At 45.2% G+C, this 22706-nt stretch overlaps 2 protein-coding genes across 5 annotated transcripts in view; one reads left to right on the top strand and one right to left on the bottom strand.

Moving 5' to 3' along the window:
* The window catches only part of SLC37A1 (solute carrier family 37 member 1), a 368358-nt gene extending 349302 nt beyond the window's left edge, over positions 1–19056 (top strand). For all 3 annotated transcript variants that reach the window (XR_004539090.1, XR_004539091.1, XR_004539089.1), the window contains one exon: positions 18863–19056. The gene's annotated coding sequence lies outside the window, so the exon portion shown is untranslated. The remainder of the gene's footprint in view (positions 1–18862) is intronic.
* WDR4 (WD repeat domain 4) overlaps positions 1–22706 on the bottom strand; it is a 140438-nt gene that overhangs the window by 112405 nt on the left and 5327 nt on the right. Inside the window, exon 2 of one of the 2 annotated variants that reach the window (XM_033940458.1) lies at positions 20878–20946. The exons of the other annotated variant lie outside the window; for it this stretch is intronic. Coding sequence (XP_033796349.1) covers positions 20878–20946 — 69 coding nt within the window. The remainder of the gene's footprint in view (positions 1–20877; positions 20947–22706) is intronic. 2 annotated transcript variants of the gene reach the window in all.

Here is a 22706-nt window from a genome sequence, read left to right as displayed (position 1 = left end):
AATGCGGCTCCAAGATTCAATATGGTGGCTCCTCCACCATCTTCTCCCCCATCTATAACTTTCCCTCTATCCCCAAGGTCCACATCTGTCCCTTTCTCTTTCCAACTGTCCTCCCTTCAAGTGGCTCTTTCTCCTTCCCTCCACACCACTTCCAACTTCTCTCCTTTTCTCTTCTCTCTCTCTCCAGACCATTTCCCACCATCTTTTTAAATATCCTCAGTTTCTGGACTGCACAAGTTCTTCCCTTTCATGTCACCTCCAGTCTGGAACCTCTTTAAACCCATCCCCTGTTCTACTTAAAAAAAAAAAAGGGGGTGGGAGGTCAGCTGGTCCAGAGGGCTCCCTCGGCCAGCATGCCTTTCCCTTTCTTTTGGTGCTGGTCAGATGTCTCCCTGCCTTCTCCATCTCGCTGACAAAACTGACCATGGCAGTGAGTCTGAAGTGCTTTCCTTCTGCCGCAGTCTGCCCAAGAGGAAACAAGAAGTTGCATCATTGGGGGCGGACTGCGGCAGAAGGAAAGCAGAGGCAGCTGCAGGCAGCACTTCAGAATCGCCGCCCATCAGTTATGTCAGTGGGAAGGAGAAGGCGAGGGTGCCATCAACTGGTGCCAAAAGGGAAAGGTATGCCAATCCATAGGGCCCCCCCACCAGAGCCACAGAGCTCAGGATAGTTACTCTGTTTGCCTGCCCATAATGCCAGACCTGCCCGCCGTAGAGTGAAGCAGGCTGTTTTGCCTCTGCTGCTGCTTGTTTGGAGAAGCAGCAACAGTCGAGGTAGCAGCAGGAAGGAGGTGGGGAAGTGCTGTTTGAGTGCACAGCAGTCCAGAACTGCTGTGCATGGATGTGAAAAGAGATGCATGGACCTGCACCTTAGAGGGAACATTCCTCAGTAACCCCAGCTATTACCTTTCACCCACAAGAGAAAAAAGCAAGAGAAGCTTGGTGGCTCCATCACATCTCTCAATGGAAGCTGATGGGATGGGAGCACCCAGTCTCAGAAAAACAAGAGGGGCTTAGCAGACCCAACCTAAGAGAAACAGCAAGAGGGGCAAGAAACAGCAACTTATCACCTCTCAACCCCAAAGCAACAACAATAGGAGCTCAGAGGGAGGTGATATTTTGGGGCAACCAATTCCCTCTTGTAGTTTCTCCGATACTAAAAATCCCTCCCCACCAGAGACATGGAAAGAAGGACTCTGTGGCTTCAGCATATTAACTCAAATAAACCACAAAAGGAGCTGAAATTTTATCCTACTCCATATTTCCCACTCTCTGCCTTTTCTCTTGTGTTTCCTTCTTTCCCCAAACTTCATTTACTCTGCTTCCTTACATAAGAATAGCCTTACTGGGTCAGACCAATGGTCCATCAAGCCCAATAGCCCATTCTCATGGTGGCCAATCCTGGTCACTAGTACCTGGCTAAAACCCAAAGAGTAGCAACATTCCATGCTACTGATCCAAGGCAAGCAGAGGCTTCTCCCTCCTTTTACAAATGCACACCGATACTCTTTTTTTCCATCCTGGCCCTTTACCCCAAAATTCTCCCTTCTGTATCCCACTTTTTTCTATCCTCACCATCATCTCTCGTTGCCTCCCCCCTCCTCATTCCTTCTCTATCATCCCAGTGAGCCCAACAGTAAATCTTTTTTAAAAGAGGAATTTTTCCTCCACTCAGTATCCCCATCCTTCATGACCTCTCCATCCCTTCTTTCTTTTTGTCCTTACCCTCTCTCTATGATCCAAGTAAATTTTTCTCTCCCCTTTGTATCCAGATTCTTCCTTTCATAACATCCCTTCTCTTTTGCTGCCCTCGTCTATTTTCTATCCCTCTGTATTTCACTCTTCCTATCCTCACCATCTCTTTTCTCTTTGCACCACCTTCTCTACTACCCCATTCCCCCAAAACAGTAAAGAAAAAAGTCATTTTTTGTCCCTTCTGTATCTATCCTACCATCTTTTCTCTTTAGTTGTCCCTACCCACTCCCTATCCCAAAGAGAGTAAAAAAAAAAACAACAACACACACACACCAATTTTTTTGTTTTTTAAAAAGTCTCCCCTCTATACACTACACCCTCTCCTTCTCCTCACCGGCTCTTCTCTCACTGCCCCAGCCTCCCCCCAACCTCTCCCTATCATCCCCCCCAAAAAAAAACCCCAAATATTTTTCTCCTCTTTGTAGTCATACCACTCACTGGCTGCTATTAGCTCTGCTCTTAGTTTCTATTATAATCTAACAGACATACTGTAAAGTAATTGTAAACCCCCCCCCACCAAAAACCTCTAGAAACAAGTAGTAACTCAGAACCTAGAAGAAATTAACCATGCCAGCACTAAACTTCCAAAATAAGGATCCTACCTATGAAAAGGCAATGTCATAAATATTACAGTGGGGCCCTAAAATATCAATACATCTATAGTGAAAACTGAACAAGCCAAATTACGACCGAATGCTATATAAAGATTCATGCTAAATAATTCCTTGATCATACACGGAACACAAATGCCAAATAGAAAATAACTGACCACAAATTATAAACATACCGTTAAATTAAACAAAACTCCAAGACAGACAGATCTTGCATGTAGTACAGTATCAGAGAAAAAAAAGAAAGGCATTTTCTTCCTATGCAAACTATAATTATGGCCAGGGATAGTGTTAGAAGGGTGCAAATAAGAATTGTTCTTGGCTCCCTGGTCAAAAAGCCTCAAGCCTGCTGGAAGCTGAAGGCAGCTCAGCCAGCCTGGTAATGAAAGATTTGGGCCCAGATGCATTAAATTCAGCGATCGTCGCCAAACCAGTTTTGACTGCTTTAGCGATGATTGCATTTGCCGATCCGATGCACAAAATGGCTTACCACGTGTTTTTCCCCTCAATCACCCATTTTCCAATCCAGCCATGCAAATTAGCTAAAACCACATGCAAACTTGCTAAGTGATCGATGCACTAACATTGCTTGGTTATTCACACAAAAAAAAAAATCCACACCAAAAAAAACTAACACCCCAGAGGTTTTAGTGATCCAAAAAAAGCGACTGGTCAAGACCAGTCGCTTACCTGTCCAACCACAGTTCGGTCCTTTTATTTTTTAATGGGCACAGATGCTGTGCGTGTTACACATGCACAATATCTGCCCCATTTAAAAAAAAGAAAAAAGTCCCCCTCCCCCACCGATGATGCCCACTCCCTCCTGCTACCAGATGCTTCCCCCAACCTCACCCATTACCTTTTTCACAAGTTGGGAGCAGGAGGGATGCAGTCCCACCTGCTCCAAGGCCCACCACTCCAAAATGGCAGGCCTTCCCCTTCCTGATGAATCATGTGATGTATGGGGAGGGGTCTAAGGCCCTGATTGACTTAGATGCCTAAGGCATGCCAGGCAAATTCATCTGTTGAAAGAAGTCTTATATGTCAGTCTGCCTCTTCTGGACTGACTGGTTAGGAAAAAAAAAAAATGATGGTCAGAACGCCGAGAATTATTGGTCTTTCCCAGGTAGAATAAAAATCTTGCTTTGTTGAACTCTTAGGCTGAAAGACTGGCAAACAAACTTCTTCGTTGAGGTGGAATGCATAAGAACGTAAGAAAGACAGTAGGAAGGAAACCCCTGCCTGTGATCCTGAGGAAAAGTTCTCTGAAGGACAGAGCCTGCAATTCCGAGATCCTTATCACCAAGACTATTACCAGCAGAAATACTGTCTTCCCCTTGAGATCCAGAAGGCACAGAAAGGCCCTTCATGACAATATAGATTCCAGGATGGAAAAGGCTGGCACAACAGAGGGCACAATCTTAGGGCCTCTTTCAAAAACCTGGTCACATCTGGATGTGATGCCAGCAATAGCTTTCCCCCTTAAGCTTGAGAGGACAAGAGGCCTGCTATTTGATCTTTCAAAGATACCATCAATAGGCCTTTTTCTAGTCTGGCCTGCAGAAATGCTAGGATCACTGGAACTGTTGCCTCAAATAGTATACCAAAGATCATCAGGGAGAACCTGAGTTAGATAACCTTCTAGGCCTTAGCATAAGCAGCAAACATTTATGGCTTTTCTTGCTCGAAGGAGAGTTGAAATGACCACCTCTGAATAACCCTTACGGGTTAAGGCTATGTGCTCAAGAGCCATGCTATAAGACCACAGTACTCCGGGTACTCCATGGGAATTGGTCCCTGACTGAGGAGCCCTATGTGCACTGGTAGTTTGATGCATCTGTTTCAGAGACGCACTATATCCACATACAAGGCTGACAAGGCCAATCTGGAGCTACCAGGATCACAAATTTCAGGTGATTCGCGAGCAATAAGCAAGCAAGGTTAGCAGGTTTAAAATCAGGAGAAGGACTTCACAGTAACACCAAGGACGCTTCACAGAATCATACACAAGGAGAAGCTAGAAGCTACTTCAGACAAAGTGTAAGAAGGCATTTAGGGAAATAGGGAGAAGCCACACTTCAGACAGCAGACCAGCAATGGAAGCAGCAGACAGAAGCAGGATGTTGAGTTACCCAGTTTTCTGCACCGTTTGCCATATGTATGACTACCTCCCCTCTGCGAGGCAGTCTTATGTATGAACTCGATGCAAGGAACTGGAGGGCCTGAAGAAACAAGTCAGATTCCTGGAAGTCAGAATACTGGAACTAGAAGCATTTCGAGCAGTGGAGGAGGAGGACAGAGGGCAGAAAACTTAAAGACAGAGGAAACCACTGAGGAAGAAGTCCAGGAGTTAGAGAAGTTCATCAAGGAGGCACACAGGGAGGCCGTGGAAAATCACCAACAACAGTGGAACTGCCAAAATACACCTACAGTGAGTAAGGGCCACCTGTAGGACAACCACAAGGAAGAAATAGGTGACACAGCAACGAAACCTGGAAACAGCAGAGGGAACCCACAGGAAGACAAGTCCGGTGCAAGCCAACGCCAGGATGAGGGACAATGGAAGTGCACAGAGGACACGGACCTGCGGATAGAGAGACAAGAGAAGATAGAGAGGACAGTAATCGCCGTGGGGGACTCCATCATCAGACAAGTCGACAGCCACATAGCAGGAGGAAAACAGGATCGGCTGGTGACCTGCCTTCCGGGAGCCAAGGTAGAAGATTACATTACATTTCATTAGTGATTTCTATTCCGCCTTTACCTTGCGGTTCAAGGCAGATTACATAAGAATTGTTATGATATTAAGAAGTACATATTGTGAAGGTAATAAGAAGTTCTTAAGGAATAGTTTGAACATTTTCTTTTTTTTTTTAAATTCAAAAGATTTTTATTGAATTTTCATATAAAATAACAAAGCATAAATAAAAATAAAATAGAACAGTAAGACTGTGATTCATATATATCAACCTGGTATACATGAACAAATAACAATATAACGGTATAAGTGAACCAGCAATTCAAACCAAATACAATAAAGATGTATATGACAGACGGAATGTCAGAGAAAGGGAAAGATAAAAGGAAAACTTAAAGAGAAGAAGAGGGAAGAGGTAGATCAAAGACAGAAATACAGATACATAAGTGGTCTATGAAGTAGAATGTATAAAGTGATCTAGGAATTGCCAAGGAGAAGTAGGACTTGAGGAACCTGAAGATACTTTAGATATGCATCGTTTTTCAAAAGCATATTGTTCATATTTTTGATATAAGCAGAGAGAATTCCACCAAAAGGTGTAGTCCAGCAAGTCGGCCGATTTCCAATTCTTGAGTATATGCATAATGGCAATGGAGATCATCGCATCTGTCAGTCGAGTCGGGCATAGCGACAGGGCAAAGCAAGGATGTTGTGACCGTAGAATAATAATGTCAAAAGAAATGTCCACTGAGCAAGAAGTTATTTCTTGAATAGTTGACCAGACACGAGTCCAGAAAGGTCTAATAGACTGGCAAGAAAACAACATATGATCCAAGGATCCTTCAGTTTCAGAGCAATGCCAACAGTTCGGATCAGATTTCAACTTGGCTTTGCACATGCGTAGGGGAGTCCAAATTGCATGCCACATGAGGAAGTAGAACGATTGAGATATTCGAGAGGACATGAAGGGACGATTAGTCTTGGACCAGAGAAGATCCCAACGAACTCCTGAGGTAGGGATGGTCAACAAGGTATCCCAATGATGCATAGAGTGAGGTGAGAAGGCGTAGCGTCCATCTCTCATAATGTGATAAAAGGTAGCAATCGCTTTTCCTGAGAGAGCAACTGAGGAAGTCCAATGAACCACAGAGGATTTCGAAAGTTTGTCAGTCGGGACAAGAGTTACTGTAGCTAGAGTCTCAGTGAGGATGAGCCATTGTGGATACAAAGCTGGAGACAGAGAGTACTTGATGCAGAGTTGAGAAAAGGGAATCACTTGGCCATCACAAAGGAGTTGAGAGACAGACCAAAGACCAGCCTTTTGCCATTTCTTCCAAGATATTGATTTTCCATTATGTTTGATGTTATGATTATCCCAAAGTGACATATGATGACTATTGTATACAGAAACATCAGCAAAGGAATCAAGAGTATGAAGGGCCTGCTGTGTTGCACCCAGGAGCGAGTACCCTCAGGTTTTTAGGAATATTCATAGTACACAAAATATATAGAGGATATGGAGAACTTATAGAGGATTCGAACTCCAACCAAGAAGGTAGGTGTTGGGGAGGAGGGGTATGAATCCAGTAAACGCCATATTTGGCAAGGGCGGCTGTTTGATATAAAGAAAAATCAGGAAGATTCATACCACCATGCAATTTAGAGGCCATCAATTTAGATAAAGCTATACGAGGCTTTTTGTTGTTCCAAATAAAAGTAGACAATTTCCTATTAATCCATAGAAATAAAGACTTCTTGCAACGAAAGGGCAACAAGGATAGTATATATAAAATTTGTGGAGCAAGAGTCATTTTAACAGAGGCTATTCTGCCCCACCAAGATAAGAATAAGGGGGACCATTTAGAAGTAGTATCAGTAACAATTTGTTTGATTCTATTAACATTGAGTTCCATTGTGTGATAAGGATCTTTATGAATCAGGATACCCAAATATTTAATAGCATGAGAGGACCATTTAAATGGAAAGGAGGACAGGTCCGAGAGTGTGACAATATCATTAAATGGGAATATTTCCGATTTCTCCCAGTTAACAAGATAACCTGAAAGAGGAGAGTATTGATCAACTAAACGGATGAGAGCGGGAAGGGAGGTGAGTTTGAACATTTTCTAATTTGCTAAGGAATAGATAGTAGGAGGAGTTTGCGGCATGTCTGGTTGTGTTCTATTGGTTTTATGTATTTTTTGAAGAGTAGGGTTTTTGTTTCTTTTGTGAAGGTTTTATAGTCTTTGGTCGAAATCAGCAGATTGGTGAGTTGTCTGTCCAGTTTCGTTGCTCTGGTGGCCAGTAGATTGTCATACAGTTTTCTTCGTTTGACGTTTTTGGTTGGCGGGTGTGTGAATATTGTGTGGGTTCTCCTGTGTCTGGTTGAGGTAGATTGAATTAGTCGATTGTTCCAGTAGGTTGGGCTGTCTCCGTTTATAGCTTTAAATAGTAGGCAGTGGAATTTGAAGTGTACTCTGGCTTGTATTGGGAGCCAGTGTGAGTCATGGTATGCCTCTGTGATGTGGTTGTATTTTTTCAGCGAATAGATGAGTCTTAGGGCTGTGTTTTGTATGGTTTGTAGTTGCTTTATCGTGGTTGCAGGCAGTGTTCCCTCTAAGCGGGCGGGTGTTGTGAGCAAACTTTTTTCACTGTGAGCTAAAAATATCGGGCGCCAGCAAGTTATGAGCCAAATAAATATGTTGCTTTCTACCACAGAACTTCCTTACGTTTGTATGGAATCTATCCCCTTTCAACTTTAGAGAGTGCCCTCTCGTTCTCCCTGCCTTAGCTACTAAGTCTATTCCCTTCAGTACCTTGAATGTTTCTATCATGTCCCCTCTCAATCTCCTCTGCTCAAGGGAGAAGAGGCCCAGTTTCTCTAATCTTTCGCTGTACGGCAACTCCTCCAGCCCCTTAACCATTTTAGTTGCTCTTCTCTGGATCCTTTCGAGTAGTACCGTGTCCTTCTTAAAGTACCAGTGCTGGACGCAGTACTCCAGGTGAGGGCGTACCATGGCCCGGTACAGCAGCATGATAACCTTCTCTGTCTCTTCAGTCCAGCATCTGCCCCTTCCATTCACTGTCTGTCTTTCCCTGCCATCTCTCCTCCTGCCCCCCCCCCCCACCCCCCAATTTGGTCTAGCATCCATCATCTTCCTTCTGTTCCCCTCATGGTCTGGCATCTCTATCCTTCCCTCCCCCCTGTGGTTTTTAGCATATCTCTCTTCTCATTTCCTCCACTCAGATCTGATCATTCTCTGCTCTCCTTCCCTTTTCTTCTCTGGTCTTCCTTCTCTATTTTCTGCCTCCATCTAAATTAAATTCTTTCTTACTATTTAGTCCCGTTTCCCTCTTTTCACTGTGTCTACACACAGCTTGTCACCCCTTTCCCTCACCCCTCCATTATCTTACTATTTTCTTCCCCCTTTATTTATCTCCTCCTTCCATCCAGTATGTGTTCTTTCCCCACTTCCATTCAGCATCTGCTCTCCCTTCTCAACTGACATCCATCTGCCTTCTGCTCTCTCTCCCTTCTTCTCACTTCCATCATCTGTCCCCTTCTCTCTCTCTCTCATCTCCTCCATTCCATCATCTGCCCCTTCTCTCTCTCTCTCTCCCCCCCCCAACTTCCATCATCTGCCCCCCTTCCCCTCACCTTTGTGGGTCACTTTCTTTCCCCTGAGGGTGGCTCATGTCACAGGGGAAGCTTTGGCCGAGCAGAACCGCTTGATTGACAGTGGAACTTACTTGATTGATGTCGATGCTGGGGCCCGTTGCCGTTTGAAGGAAAAAAAAAAGGTGGAAAAAAAGGAACCTGTAAAGGCGAGAGGAAGGGAAACCTCCAGGACAGCTGCTTTTTGCCCTCCTTCAGCGGCCCAAGAGTTCAGACCAGCAGCGGCAGCTCTGTATGCTTTTAACTTCGGCACAGAGCTGCCCCTAATCAATAGTTTAGCGCGGTTTCATGAGGCAGCCTCGGGGCCTTTGATAGCCGGCCCGCTTCGATGATGCGATGTGGGCCGGCCTAGCAAAGGCCCCGAGGCTGCCTTATGAAACCGCGCTAAACTATTGATTAGGGGCAGCTCTGTGCCGAAGTTAAAAGCATACACAGCTGCCGCTGCTGGTCTGGAGGTGCGGAGACAAGGCAGGAGGCAAACGCGGTGGAAGGCAGGAGTCCCGGCGAAGGCAGGAGTCCCGGCACAGCGACTGCAACAGGAAGTTGCAAGTCAGCTGACGCCGGCCTTTCGTTGCGGCGGGGACCGAATCCTTCGTGGACCGGCAAGATTTTGTTTGCGGACCGGCGGTTGAAGAACTGTGCTCTACACTGTGTGCGCTGCGACGAGAAACTTGTGCGCTGCGAGGTAATATTTTGTGCGCGTGCGCACGTCAACGCAGCTTAGCGGGAACACTGGTTGCAGGACAGGGAAGATATAGTATGTTGCAGTAGTCTATTAGGCCTAGGATTAGTGATTGAACCACGAGTTGGAATTGTTTTCTGTTGAAGAATTTTTGGACTTGTCTTAGGTTTCTCATAGTTGCAAATGATGTTTTTATTATTTTGTTGATTTGTGGTTGCATGGTACAACCTCTGTCTATCAGCACTCTGAGGAGTTTTTTTAGCTTGGGTTGAATGGGGTATGAGATAGAGTTAACTATTAGGTTAGTCAAGGTTGGAGTTTTACTGTTTTCTAGGAGGATGAAGTTTGTTTTGTCAGGGTTTAAGCTTTAGTTTGTGTTCTTTCATCCATGTTGCTACTGCTTTGAGTGTTCTTTGTATTGTGCCTACCATGGAGGGAACTGGTTGGTCGAAGGGGAGGAGTATGGTGATGTCATCTGCGTAACTATAGGAGGTAATGCCTAGTTTGTCTAGGTAGGAGCTTAGGGAAGCAATGTATAGGTTGGAGAGTGTGGGAGAGAGAGGTGATCCTTGGAGTACTCCACATGGGTTGGACCATGGTTCTGATTTTTGTTTATTTTGACTCTATAAGTTCTGGATTGTAGGAATCCTTTAAACCAGGGGTGCCCACACTTTTTGGGCTTGCGAGCTACTTTTAAAATGACCAAGTCAAAATGATCTACCAACAATAAAATTTTTTAAAACACAAAGCACACTGTACGCAGAGAAAATGTTAATTATCATTTATATTCTGGGTTTTTTTTCAAAGAGATCAAGGCAGATGACTTTATGCAATGTCACTTCAGTAACAACCATACAAAAATAGACAATAGCGGGTTTTAGCGCAGGGAGCTGCGCTGAATGCCCTGCGCTGCTCTCAATGCTCATAGGCTCCCTGCGCTAAAAAACGCTATTGTGGTTTAGTAAAAGGGGGCCATAGTGCAAAATATAGACTGCAGATTTAAATTCTCAAAATGGCCACATTTTGATCACTAAATTGAAAATAAAATCATTTTTCTACCTTTGTTGTCTGGACATTATTCAAATCTTGTTGGTCTCAGGCTCTGGTTGTCTTCTGATAACTCACTTGCCAGGGTCTCCTGCCCATTTGTTGTTTTCTTCTTTCACCATGCTAACCATCCATCTTCCATCTCTGTCCAACCCTTCTGTTTCCCTTACCTCCCCCCAAGTCTGGCATCTTTCCTTTTTTTCATCACCTGTTCTCAACTACCCTTTCATCCTTCATCTCTCCCTCCTTCCCCACCCCCCAGGGTCCACCATCTTTCCCTTTCTCTTCCAAATTACCTTCCTATCCAGTATCTCTATTCCTCCCTCCATACCATCCCTTGTTTCCAACTTCTTCCCTGTCTGTTCCTTCCCTCCCTAAATCCCATTGTCCACCATCTCTCTCCCTCTCCTCTATTTTTAAGACCCATTATTTCTTTTCCCCAAAGTCCGGCATATGTACGTCTCTTTGAACCCCTTCTCTCCCTCCCTCCAAGTACTTCTTTCTACACCAGGGCCCCCAGAAAAAGAAATGTACATGTGTTTCACTTTACACCCCCCTCCCCCGAAGGCCTGACCCCCCCTTGAAGGTCTGCACATTCCCCCCCAAAGGATGACTCCCCCCTGAAGGCCTGCACTACCCCTTGAAGGATTGCACCCCCCCTTCCGAAGGCCTGCCCTCCCCACATCCATTTACCTAATTCCAGCAGAGAGCAGTCTGCAGAGAGGATCGCTGGTACTTTAGCGATCCTTGCAGGTTGCCATAGGCCTCAGGAGCTGTCTTCCCTCTGCCCCAATCCTGTCTCTGACTCAGAGGAGGGGCAGGACCAGGCAAAGGGAAGACCTGAGGCCTATGGCAACCTGCAAGAATTGCTAAAGTACCACCTGCCACCGGCTGTCTCCCATTCGTCCCCTTTGGAGATCCCCACAGGAACAAGGAAGTTAAATTAATAGAATACTTAGGCACAGGAAAACAAAGAAATGCAGAAGAGACATACCTTCAAGAACTGCCCCATGTGTCACAATGCTCATTAGTGGAACTGAATAAAAGACAATTACAAAGGATTTAGAAGGGGTGCACAGCTGGCCAGGTCCGGGTCATCCTGCCCTTCCTTTCCCCCGGTCCACGCTTGGGGCTCGCGCTTGCCTGGTCCCGCACCAACGCTCGAATGGTGCCTTCAACTCCCGCGAATCTGGCGATAACCAACAGCACCATTTGGGCGGCGGTACAGGACCAGGCAGGTGCGAGCCCCGAGCGCGGACCGGGGGAAAGGAAGGGCAGGAGGACCGGACGGCTGTGCATCCCTCCAAGCCATGCACCCGGGGCGGGGGCGGACCTCCCCCCCCCCGGTACGCCACTGATTGGGAGGCCGATTTTTGGGGTTTTAAAATTGTATATCGGGCAGCACTAGGCCTCGGCTCTTACCTCAATCATAACAGGCGCTTCTATTTCTTGTGGTGCGCTGAGCTCCATCCCCCACCGACCTTCACCCCGCCCTTCCAGCACTCTGATTGGCCGGCGTTCTTCAAGAGGCGGGCCAATCAGGATGGGAAAAAAAAGAAGGGAAGAAGGGAACCCGCTCTGCGATCGACTGGGGTCGCCTGAGCGAACGACCTGTCGATCGCGATCGACGTGTTGGGCACCCCTGCTTTAAACCATGTTAGTACCTTGCCTGTAATTCCTATTGAGTCTAGTGTTTGTAAAAGAATGTCATGGTCTACTAGATCAAAGGCTGCAGAGAGGTCTAGTTGTATGATCAGCATTTTCTTGTCTGTGCTGAGGTGTTGTCTCGCGATGTCCATGAGCGTTCCTAGTAGAGTCTCAGTGCTGTAGTTAGTTCTGAAGCCAGACTGTGTGGGGTGGAGTAAGTTGTGGTTTTCTAGGTATAAGTTTAGGGCTTTAGCTACGAGGCCTTCCATTAGCTTGGCGTAAAGTGGGATTGCAGTTGCAGTGCTATGGGTCTGCAGTTGGATGGTTGGTCTGTTGCTCCTTTGGGGTATTTTAGGATTGGAGTTATAATGATATAGTGAGTCGCATCGACAGGATCATCGACAGCGTGGAAGATACGGCAGTGGTGATCCACGTGGGCAACGTGAGCAACAGGAACTACAGCAGGGAAGCACTGAAGGACCAGTTTTGGATACTAGGAGGGAAGCTGAAGACCAGAATGCCGAGGGTAGCGTTCTCAGAGAGCCTATTGGTACCCAGGGCTGATGGGAAGAGGCAGATGGAGCTGCAAGCAATCAATGCATTGATGAGGCGCTGGTGTGTGGAAGAAAAATTCCACTTTGTGTGCAACTAGATGACTTTTTGGGGGAAGAGCAAGCTATACAGGAAGGATGGACTCCATCTCGGTGGAGACGGAACGAAGCTACTTGCAAGCAACATCAAGTGATAAATTGAGAAGTTTTTAAACTAGGAAGAAGGGGAAAACCGACAGTCGACCAAGAGTTGATGGTACAGGAAACAGTATACCCAGAGGATACCATGCAGGAAGATTGCGGGAGAAGACTCACCGGATAATAGGCAAGACAGAAATCCTGACGGATCGAAAGGAACACAAGAGGAAAGGAAATGCAAGAAAGTAACAGGCCGCAAACTCAAGTATATGAAGGAGCCTAAGGAATAAGATGGGGGAATTGGAAGCTATGGCAGAAAAAGATAACCTTGACATCATCGGCATCTTGGAAACATGGTGGAACGAGGAAAACATCTGGGACACTGTGCTACCGGGATACAAGCTATACCACAGAGAAAGAGTAGGTAAAAAAGGTGGGGTTATTGCCCTATGCATCAAAGAGGGAATTGAGTCTACCGGAGAGAACACGCCAGAAACGAAAAATAAGGCAGAGTCTCTATGGGCCAAAATTCCGGAAACAAATGGAATGGAAATGAAGATTGGCATCTACTACCGACCCCCAGGGCAGTCCGAAGAAACTGATGGAGAAATGATGGATGAGATTAAACGCAACTGCAACGGATGCAACGCAGTTATCATGGGCGACTTCAATAATCCAGAGATAGACTGGAACCTAGGCACCTCCAGCTGCAGTAGGGAGCCCAAATTCCTGGATGCTGTAGGCAATTGCTTCCTGGAACAACTTGTCAAGGAAAATACGAGAGGAAATGCAATTTTGGACTTAATTCTAAATGGATTGCAAGGACTGGCGCAAGATGTAGAAGTAGAAGGGACGCTGGGAAGAAGTGATCACAATATTATCTACTTCAACCTGGACACAGGGGCAAAACATCGATCCAGAACGATGACCACGGCACTTAACTTCCGAAAAGGGATTTACAAAGGGATGAGACTCATGGTGGGGAAGAAGATTAAGAAGAGGATAAGCACTGTAAATACGCTACAGCGGGTGTAGGGAACTCCGGTACTCGAGAGCCATATTCCAGTAGGGTTTTCAAGATTTCCCCAATGAATATGCATTGAAAGCAGCGCATGCAAATAGATCTCATGCATATTCATTGGGGAAATCCTAAGGAATGGAAAAGATCAGAAACGGATGAAAACTGAAAAAAGCACAAACAACATCAAAGCAGGGGCCATAAGGCGGTAAGAAGGGCCAAAAGAGACTACGAGGAAAAAATAGCCAAGGAGACAAAGAACAAGTGCTAAACCCGCGCTACGCGGCTAGAACTAACGCCAGCTCAATGCTGGCATTAAGGTCTAGAGCAGGCGGTGGTTTAGCGCGCACTATTCCACGCGTTAAAGCCTTAACGCGGCTTAGTAAAAGGAGCCCATGGTTTTCTGTTAGCATCGACTGTACAGGATCAATTGACTGTGCAGAATCTGGCTTGTTTAGTTTTATAATGCGTGTGTTGGTGTTCTAGTGCTAACTGCAGTGTTTAAAATGCTGCCTTTTCCTAGGTGCACCCTTGTGACTTATAGATTATTAATAAAAATAACTTTTTATATAAAGGGGGTTGTTAAAAAATGATCAGCACTGGCTGTCAAATATACTAGGTACACCACTGGATTTAATAACCTTATTTTAACTTTACTGTTGACGTAGGTGTTGTCCCCCCCCCCCCCCACACTATAAAGAATTAAATTAAAGTTGTATTAACATCAAGTAGCTTTCAAATGACATTATAAGCAAATAAAAATAAAATATTTTTAATACATTGCTAATTATTACCTGCATCTTTACCTAAACTGTTTTGCCCTAGTTCTCACTTTGATCCTTATCTGCTACTTTTTTATTTTGCTATAGTGCAATCACACAGGTCTCCTTCAAGGCTCAGTAACACTCTCCATAAATTATGTGAAAGAGGTCAGGAAGTGAGGATCGCATCTATCTCATATCCTCAGTGAGACCTCAGGAAGGATCCTAGTGATCAAAACATTATTAGAGGTGCCGCAGAGCCATTTTTTGTGTGACTGGATGAGCTCTATTTATCTTTCTTTGTTGTTGTTTAAAATCATGCAGACATAAATGGCTAGATTGAACCTAATGACTTCATTAACGCAATTCCCTTTTTTAAACCTCTATACCATTTGAAAGAGGGCAAATATCTAATTATTCACTTCTAGAATTGGATACTTCTTATATTTAGTAAAAATATTCTGGCACAAGTGTCAAACCTTAAAAAAGAAAGTCATATTCAGCATTTGAAAATAATAATTAAAAATAGTACACATTTAATTTTCCCCACCACCAAATTTTCCTGTCCCACCTGGCTACTTTTTCATGCCACCCGACTGGAAAAAATTTCTGGGAGAACACTGAAGGTTATCATGCCACTGTACTGGGCCATGGTACGCCCCTACCTGGAATGCTGCGACCAGCACTGGTTGCCGTACATGAAGAAGGACACAGTACTACTCGAAAGGGTCCAGAGAAGAGCGACTAAAATGGTTAAGGGACTGGAGGAGATGCCATAGAGTGAGAGATTAGAGAAACTGGGCCTCTTCTCCCTTGAAAAGAGGGGACATGATCAAAACATTCAAGATAATGAAGGGAATAGACTTAGTAGATAAAGACAAGTTGTTTACCCTCTCCAAGGTAGAGAGAACAAGAGGGCACTCTCTAAAGTTAAAAGGGGATAGATTCCGTACAAACTAAGGAAGTTCTTCTTCACCCAGAGAGTGGTAGAAAACTGGAACGCTCTTCTAGAGGATGTTATAGGGGAAAACACCCTCCAGGGATTCAAGACAAAGTTAGACAAGTTTCTGCTGAACCAGAACATACGCAGGTAAGGCTAGACTGTTAGGGCGCTGGTCTTTGACCTAAGGGCCGCCGCGGGAGCGGACTGCTGGGCACAATGGACCACTGGTCTGACCCAGCAGCGGCAATTCTTATGTATTCTGTGGCTTACCATGGGCCATTATGGAAACACATACAAGAGCCTCTCTTTCAACCAGGTCTGGACCAACGCATCCAGCCCTGCACTTCCCGGTTTGTCTCTTCAGCTGTAGAAGCAAATCCCCTTCTGAATTCTTGGCTGAAGCCATGAAGTCCATCACCAGTCTTCTCCAATGCTGGACAATCTAATATAATAAAATGCTAGGCCGCACATGCACACTCAATAGTCGTGTTCCCTGATCTGTTGCGGAAACACGACTGCGCTTGCGCGCCCCTGGCTCTCACTGTGCACTATGCTCAAGCTGCCGCCACAGCTCCTCTCTCGAACTGCAGCAGGATTGAGAGAGGAGCTGCGGCGGGGGCTTTCAGGACAGAATATGATTACTATGTTTCTTTAGGCAGCCCCGGTTGTTTACTTGGATTCAATGTCAGCATTAGGGTTCGCCGGCCGCCAGCCGTGAGAGCCGGGTGAGGAAGGCCGCCGCAGCCTCGTGGCTAGGTAGGGGGACAACAATCGCGCTTATGCTCAAGCCGCCGCCACGACTCCTCTCTCGAACCGCACCAGGATCGAGAGAGGAGCTGCGGCGGGGGCTTGAGCATAAGCGCCATTGTTGTCCCCCTACCTAGCCGCGAGCCTGCGGCGGCCTTCCTCACCCGGCTCTCACGGCTGGCGAACCCTAATACTGACATTGAATCCAATTAAACAACCAGGGCTGCCTAAAGAAACAAAGTTTCACGGTGCTTGGCCCGCCAAACAATTCCTGCCGTTGCCGAAATTTGCCCCACCGTTCCTTCCCTTCCTCCATCAGGTACAGTTCAGCTCCGCCTATGTTAAAAGGAGCTGCTTTGAAATTGGAGCCCTGCCGCCACCGTAACACGTTCCCTCTGCCGCGGTCCCATATGTCAGAGAAGGGGCGGGACCAAGGCAGAGGGGAAAGTGCTATGGCAGTGGCAGGGCTCCAATTTCGACACGGCTCCTTTTAACATTGGTGGAGCTGCACTGCACCTGATGGAGGAAGGGAAGGAAAGGTGGTTGTGCGCTGTTGAGCCCCTCTTTGCCCTCAGACCCTCTCCTAACTGCTCCCTCCTGTCTCAGACCACTGGGGGTTGGTGCCTGTCTTCAGCTGCCGGGATGGAGGGAGGGAAGAAGAAAGAAGGGGCCCTGGCAAGCGAGTTATCAAAAGCCAACCATAGCCTGGGACCCCTACATGATATGAATAATGACCAAGACAACAAAAAGTAAGAAAAATAATTTTATTTTCTGTTTTGTGATTACAATATGTCAGATTTGAAATGTGTCTTGAGGGAGGCTGCCACGGCGGCTTTGGACAGAGGGGTATCATTTTCATGGGAGCCGGCCTTCGGAGAGGCTTGGGACGCGGGGACGGATGCGGGAGGGGCTGCCGCTGCGAAGGGCTTTGGTGGGGGAGGCAGCCAGACCGCGAGTGTGGGGACGTTGTAAGCGTGGATTGGTCAAGGAACCGCCACTGCCGAGGCTTTGAAATTGCTCTCCCACCATCACTCCCTCCCGCCCCGGCTCTGCCTCGGTTCAAAAGCAGGAGAGGCGGTCATCTAGCACCCGTTAATCTAACGGGCTTAAACACTAGTAATAATAATAATAACTTTATTCTTCTATACTGCCACAATCTTGCGACTTCTAAGCGGTTTACAATCAAGAGAGCTGGACATTCAGCGAATCACAATATGCAGATAGTCAGAGGAAATACAGAGTCTTTAAGAAAGCAAAATTATAGAAATACAATTTGCTGAGCAAGAGTATATGATATACAGTTTGGTAAGTGATGTCTGAGAGGACCTGTTTGGAATAGGCCGCACATTTCAAAAAAATACAGCGAAAAATTACGATATGATAAAGATAACAGTTTGTAGGTATCACAGTACCGTGAAATTATATGCGGGCTTATGAGGGGAGAGAGGATAAGGGTAGGAGGTCGGGAGGACCGTTATCGAGGAGAGCGGGTCAGTTATTTAGGTATTTCAGGAACAGGTATGTTTTTAGGCGCTTCCTGAATTCCCCGTAAGTAGTGGGCGAAAGCAGTTGATCTAGGTCTTTACCCCATAAGGCTGCTTGGTGAGAGAGAATGGATTTGTGGTGTTTTTTCAGTTTGCAACCTCTAACTGGAGGGGAAATGAATTTTGAATGTGTGTTTCTCTTGCATTTGTTGGTGGAAAAGGAGAAAAGGTCCGTTATGTATTTGGGTGCTAGTCCATATAGTACTTTGAAGCAGAGGCAGGCGAATTTAAACCTTACGCGTGCTTCCGTCAGCAGCCAGTGCAACTGCCGGTAGTAAGTTGTCACGTGATCGAATTTCTTCAGCCCGAAGATAAGTCTGACCGCAGCATTTTGCATTATTTGAAGACGTCTCATATTCTTTTGGGAGATTGCTAAATAGGCGATGTTGCAGTAGTCAAGTTGACTTAGTACGAGGGATTGCACTAGGATTCTGAATGCTGTCGTATCGAAATATGATTTAATGGATCTGAGTTTCCAGAGAGTAAGAAAACCCTTTCTGAATAGGGAGTCCACCCGGTCTTTCATAGTTAGGCATTGATCAAGAGTTACACCTAGTATCTTCATGGTGTGCTGGATAGTGTAATTAAGTTTATTGATGCATAGTGGGGTTTTATTGTCAAGCAGGTGAGGAGAGGCAACGAAGAATTTTTTTTTTCTGGGTTAAGTTTGAGCTTGAAATCTGTCATTCATTGTTCCATCTCGTTTATGGCATCAGATGCCTTGGGAATGGTTTCCGAGATAGCGAATGGGATGATGATCGTAAAATCATCTGCGTAGCTGAATAATTTTATCCCCAGTTGGGGATGAACACTCTTTGGGACAGTGACCACTCCCATGTGTAGAGTCTGCTGGCTGAGAAAGTCGGCCTGTACATTTTCCACTCCCATTATGTGGGCTGAGGAGAGTGCTTGAAGATAAGCTTCCACCCACCTGAACAACAGCTGGCCATCCAGACTTAAATGGAGCACTTCTGGTGCCTCCCTATCTGTTCACAAAGCTACTGTGGTGGAACTGTCCTAGAATACTGACTGCCTTTTCTTCCAGGTGCTTCTCCAACACCCTCAACGCTAGACAAACGGTTCCAAGCGGACTTCCAAATACTCCAAACATTGGATCGATTCTAGATGACTCTGCTTGAAGATGACTATCCAGCCACATCCTGTTGGAGATCCACAACTTGTCGCACTGCCTGCTCACCCTCTGACTTTTGATGCTGCTCTGACCAGCCAATCATCCAGGTATGGGTGTTCTTGAATCCCTATTCTGTGAAGGTGAGCTGCGACCACCCAAAAGGTAGTGCTGCAAACTGAAAATAAGTTTGAAGGATATAGAATCTCAAATATTTTCTGTGGTCTGGGAAAATGGAAATATGAAGGTATGCCTCCATCAGATCTAGGGAGCTAACAATTCCCCCAGAGCCACCGATGCAATGACTGACCAATCCATCTCCAAGTGAAAGCACGGTATTCTCAGTGCCTCATTCACAGACTTTAGGTCCAGGATCGATCTCCAGTCTTCTGTGCCTAATTAATCCCCAGTAATGTTACATATTTTGTTCTTAATCTTTTGTTTTGTATTATTGTATGCCAATTATATTATTGTACACCACTTTGGATTTTGGATTAAGCGGTATAAGAAATTTTTAAACAAACCTTGAAACCTTGAATATCAAATATCTGTCAGAGCTCGATTCTTCTTCTTCGGGAACTTGAATGTCCAATAGCCTTTGCACAGTCACCTGGACTCTTTATCTGACCATCTGGCTAATGAGTGGATGAACAGATCAGAAAGAGGGCGATAGAACTTGATCTTGTGAATAAGCTTTGGGGGTTCCCTCCCAAATTTCTGCACTGGGCCCCAGACATGTTTAAACACCAGCTCTGGCAATATGTACGTTCCAAGTCTGACATAATTTTGTTTTCTATTTTATATATATAATATTTTTTCCTACCTTTTTGCTGTCTGGTCATTTTATTTTTCAAATCATATTGGTTCCAGCCTCTGGTTTCTGCTTCCCTCTGGCTTTTCATCTCAATCACCAGGGTCTCCTGTCCCATTTGAGATTTCTTCACTCTCCATGTCCCTATATTTCCTTGTCCAGCATATTCCATGTTCATATACCCACATCCATCATTACCACTGTGTCCCTAAGCCCCCCATATGTCCCTTCAGTGTTCCTATTCGCCCCCATATCTAGTATCTCCTTTCTGTGTTCATATACCCACCCAATATCCAACATTGTCTCTCTATTCCCATACTTCCCTCACTCCCCCCTACGTCAGGTATTGTTTTATGGAGATGGCATACGGAAAAGAGGGGCTTCTTCTCTTTGTCTTTTAGTCCATATGCTCCTACCTAATACCCATCTTCTCATTTATATATATTGTACCTCCATTTCCAACTTCTTCCCTCTCTCCTTCCCCCACACCAATATGTCCCTCTTCTCTCTGACCCCACCCTATCCAGCTTCTTTCCCCCTCTCCTTTCTACCATCTGATTATTTCTCCTACTATGCTTTTAGCATTATGACCCTTCTTCCATCTCCTGGTCCAGTACCTCTCTCCCTTCCCTTCAGCACCAGTCCTTTCCTTCTCAGGTCCAGCACCTCTCCCTTCCCTTCAGCCACTCCCCTTCAGGTCCAGCACCTCTCCTTTCAGCCCCAGTCCCTTCCCCAGCAGGTCCAGCATATCTTCCTTCCCTCCAGCGCCTCACTGCAGGTCCAATGCTTGTCCCTACCCTTCAGCCCCAGCCACTTCCTCTGCAGGTCCAACTCTCATTTCCCTCCAGCTTGTTCATCCAATCAAACTGCATCAAGCAAAAAGTGAAAAAAAAAGAAGAAGATTGGTTGTAGAGCTGTGGATTCACTTAATCCTTGAAGGCCCTGACAGCACACCACTGGTGCAGCAGTAAAGATTATTGTTCTTCCTGAATTACGTGACTGCTTAGCTTTCTTATGTATAGTGCAAGCACTCTTCCATACCTCCCTACAGAAGCCCCATTTAATTCTCAGATCCAAGTCTTAAGAGTAGAAGTGTCAGCAATTTGCAGTTCATTCTTACTTTTTATAGTCCGAGGGCTTCCTTTCAACAGTGCTGCAGTCATATAAGAAAGGCCTCCTAGTACCTTCCCTGTAATCACAATACAAGAATCAGGAAAGGAGAGGGAACAGGAAATCAAAGTGAAAACATATTTTAAAAACTTAAAAAGTCAATCAAAAATTTTTGACAGCACAAAAATGTCTCTCAATTTTTGCTACCATTTTACTAGGCTTATTTCCTTAACTTCTAATCTTTTAATTCCATTATTTATATTTTATGTTTCTTTTCCTTAATGCTTATAAATTTTAGGGACCACACTAAAATTCCAAGTTTTAGAGAAATACATAACCTAGTTCCTACAATTTTTCCAATGCTACAAGAGAAAGACATTATGACAACTCCCTAAGGAAGTCCCTGATTGACTCATGTACTTAAGGCCCCTCCCAAGGGAGGACCCCAGGTGCCTGTGCCAATCAGGGCCTTAGGTCCCTCCCCGTGCATCACACGTGATGCACTGAGGCAGGGCCTAAGGCTCGCATTCGCCGGCGGAGGCCTGGAGCAGGAGGGAATGAGTAAGCAACCCTCCTGCTCCCAACTTACAGGTACCAGAGGGGGGGGATTCTGACGGCAGGAGGGGGTTGGCATCCCTCCTGCCATTAGTTTGATGGTGGCGGCGGTCAGCAGGCAGGGAGAGTTGGCATCCCTCTTGCCATTTGTTTTGGGGTGAGTGTGTGGGAGGAAGGAGCACCGATGGCAGGAGGGAGTCGACGTCCTGCCTGCCTTTTTCTTCGAGAGGGGGGGAGGGGCTTTTTTTTTTTTAATTGGCCAAAAATATCAGTGCCATTAAAAAAATGAACAAAAACAAGTAGAGCTGTATGTAACTGTGTTATTCCCAAAAGGACTCAGATATTATGAAAACCAACAGTAATTAATAAAACACTTCCACAACAGTAAGATGCATTATGTCAGATGATATATTGATAACAGTGCAGGCTGAATGACGATTTTACAAACGGAGGAAAAAGCCTCAGACAAGGGCTCTCCCACTTCCACAATGGTGAAATAGGGTTGATGGAGCGTTCACCTCACCAGCTAAAAAACCTCCTTAAAATGAAACAAGTAAAATGAAGTAAAAATATTAGAAGAAAAGAAATGAAATAGTAAAATGAAGTAAAAATATTAGAAGTAAAGAAGATGAAATAGAAAAGAAATGTTGAGGAGAAAGGACTTAGTTACAGTTAATTAGAAATAGATATATTAATGAAAACAAAAACCAACAAAAATATACAAAAAACAAAATTATTGACTTTTTCACATTTTTTGATGTATATTTTTTGCTATTAAATTTGACATTCTTATATCGTTATACTTATCATTTTTTGTTTTTTCAAAAGCAGATTATATTTAGCAAATGATTTTTTGATCTTTTGACTTTTTTAGTTTGCTACGCTTGTCAGCTGTCAGTTAATTTGTGCAATAGATTACGCACCTGCAATACAGTGCTGGTTATCCTCACCATTTTTTCATCTTTTAGTCTGCAAGTAAAATTGCGCAGTAAATCATGTGTCTTCAATAGTGTCGTAGCATTGACGCAGTGATATTTCCGGTTATGACGACAACACACTGGGAGTATTCAAATCCAGTGCGAACTCTGTGGAGTCATCTTTGGATACAGGAGACGCGTTCAGCATCCGAATTAAAGGTATGTCTTGCTGGTTTTTATTGAAGTTTTGTGAAGATGTACATTGGTCCAGTTTTAACTTTAAGTTTTTGGTTCTGGTTTCAGTTTGATAGAATATGTTACACCCTGAGGCAGCAGGCTTGTGAAACGCTGGCCACTGTTGGTGTAC

This window comes from Geotrypetes seraphini, chromosome 4 (genome assembly GCF_902459505.1).
Source record: "Geotrypetes seraphini chromosome 4, aGeoSer1.1, whole genome shotgun sequence".
Classification (NCBI taxonomy): Eukaryota; Metazoa; Chordata; class Amphibia; order Gymnophiona; family Dermophiidae; genus Geotrypetes; species Geotrypetes seraphini.
Note: the sequence above shows the minus strand (reverse complement) of the source record. Positions and strands in the feature narration are given on the sequence as shown.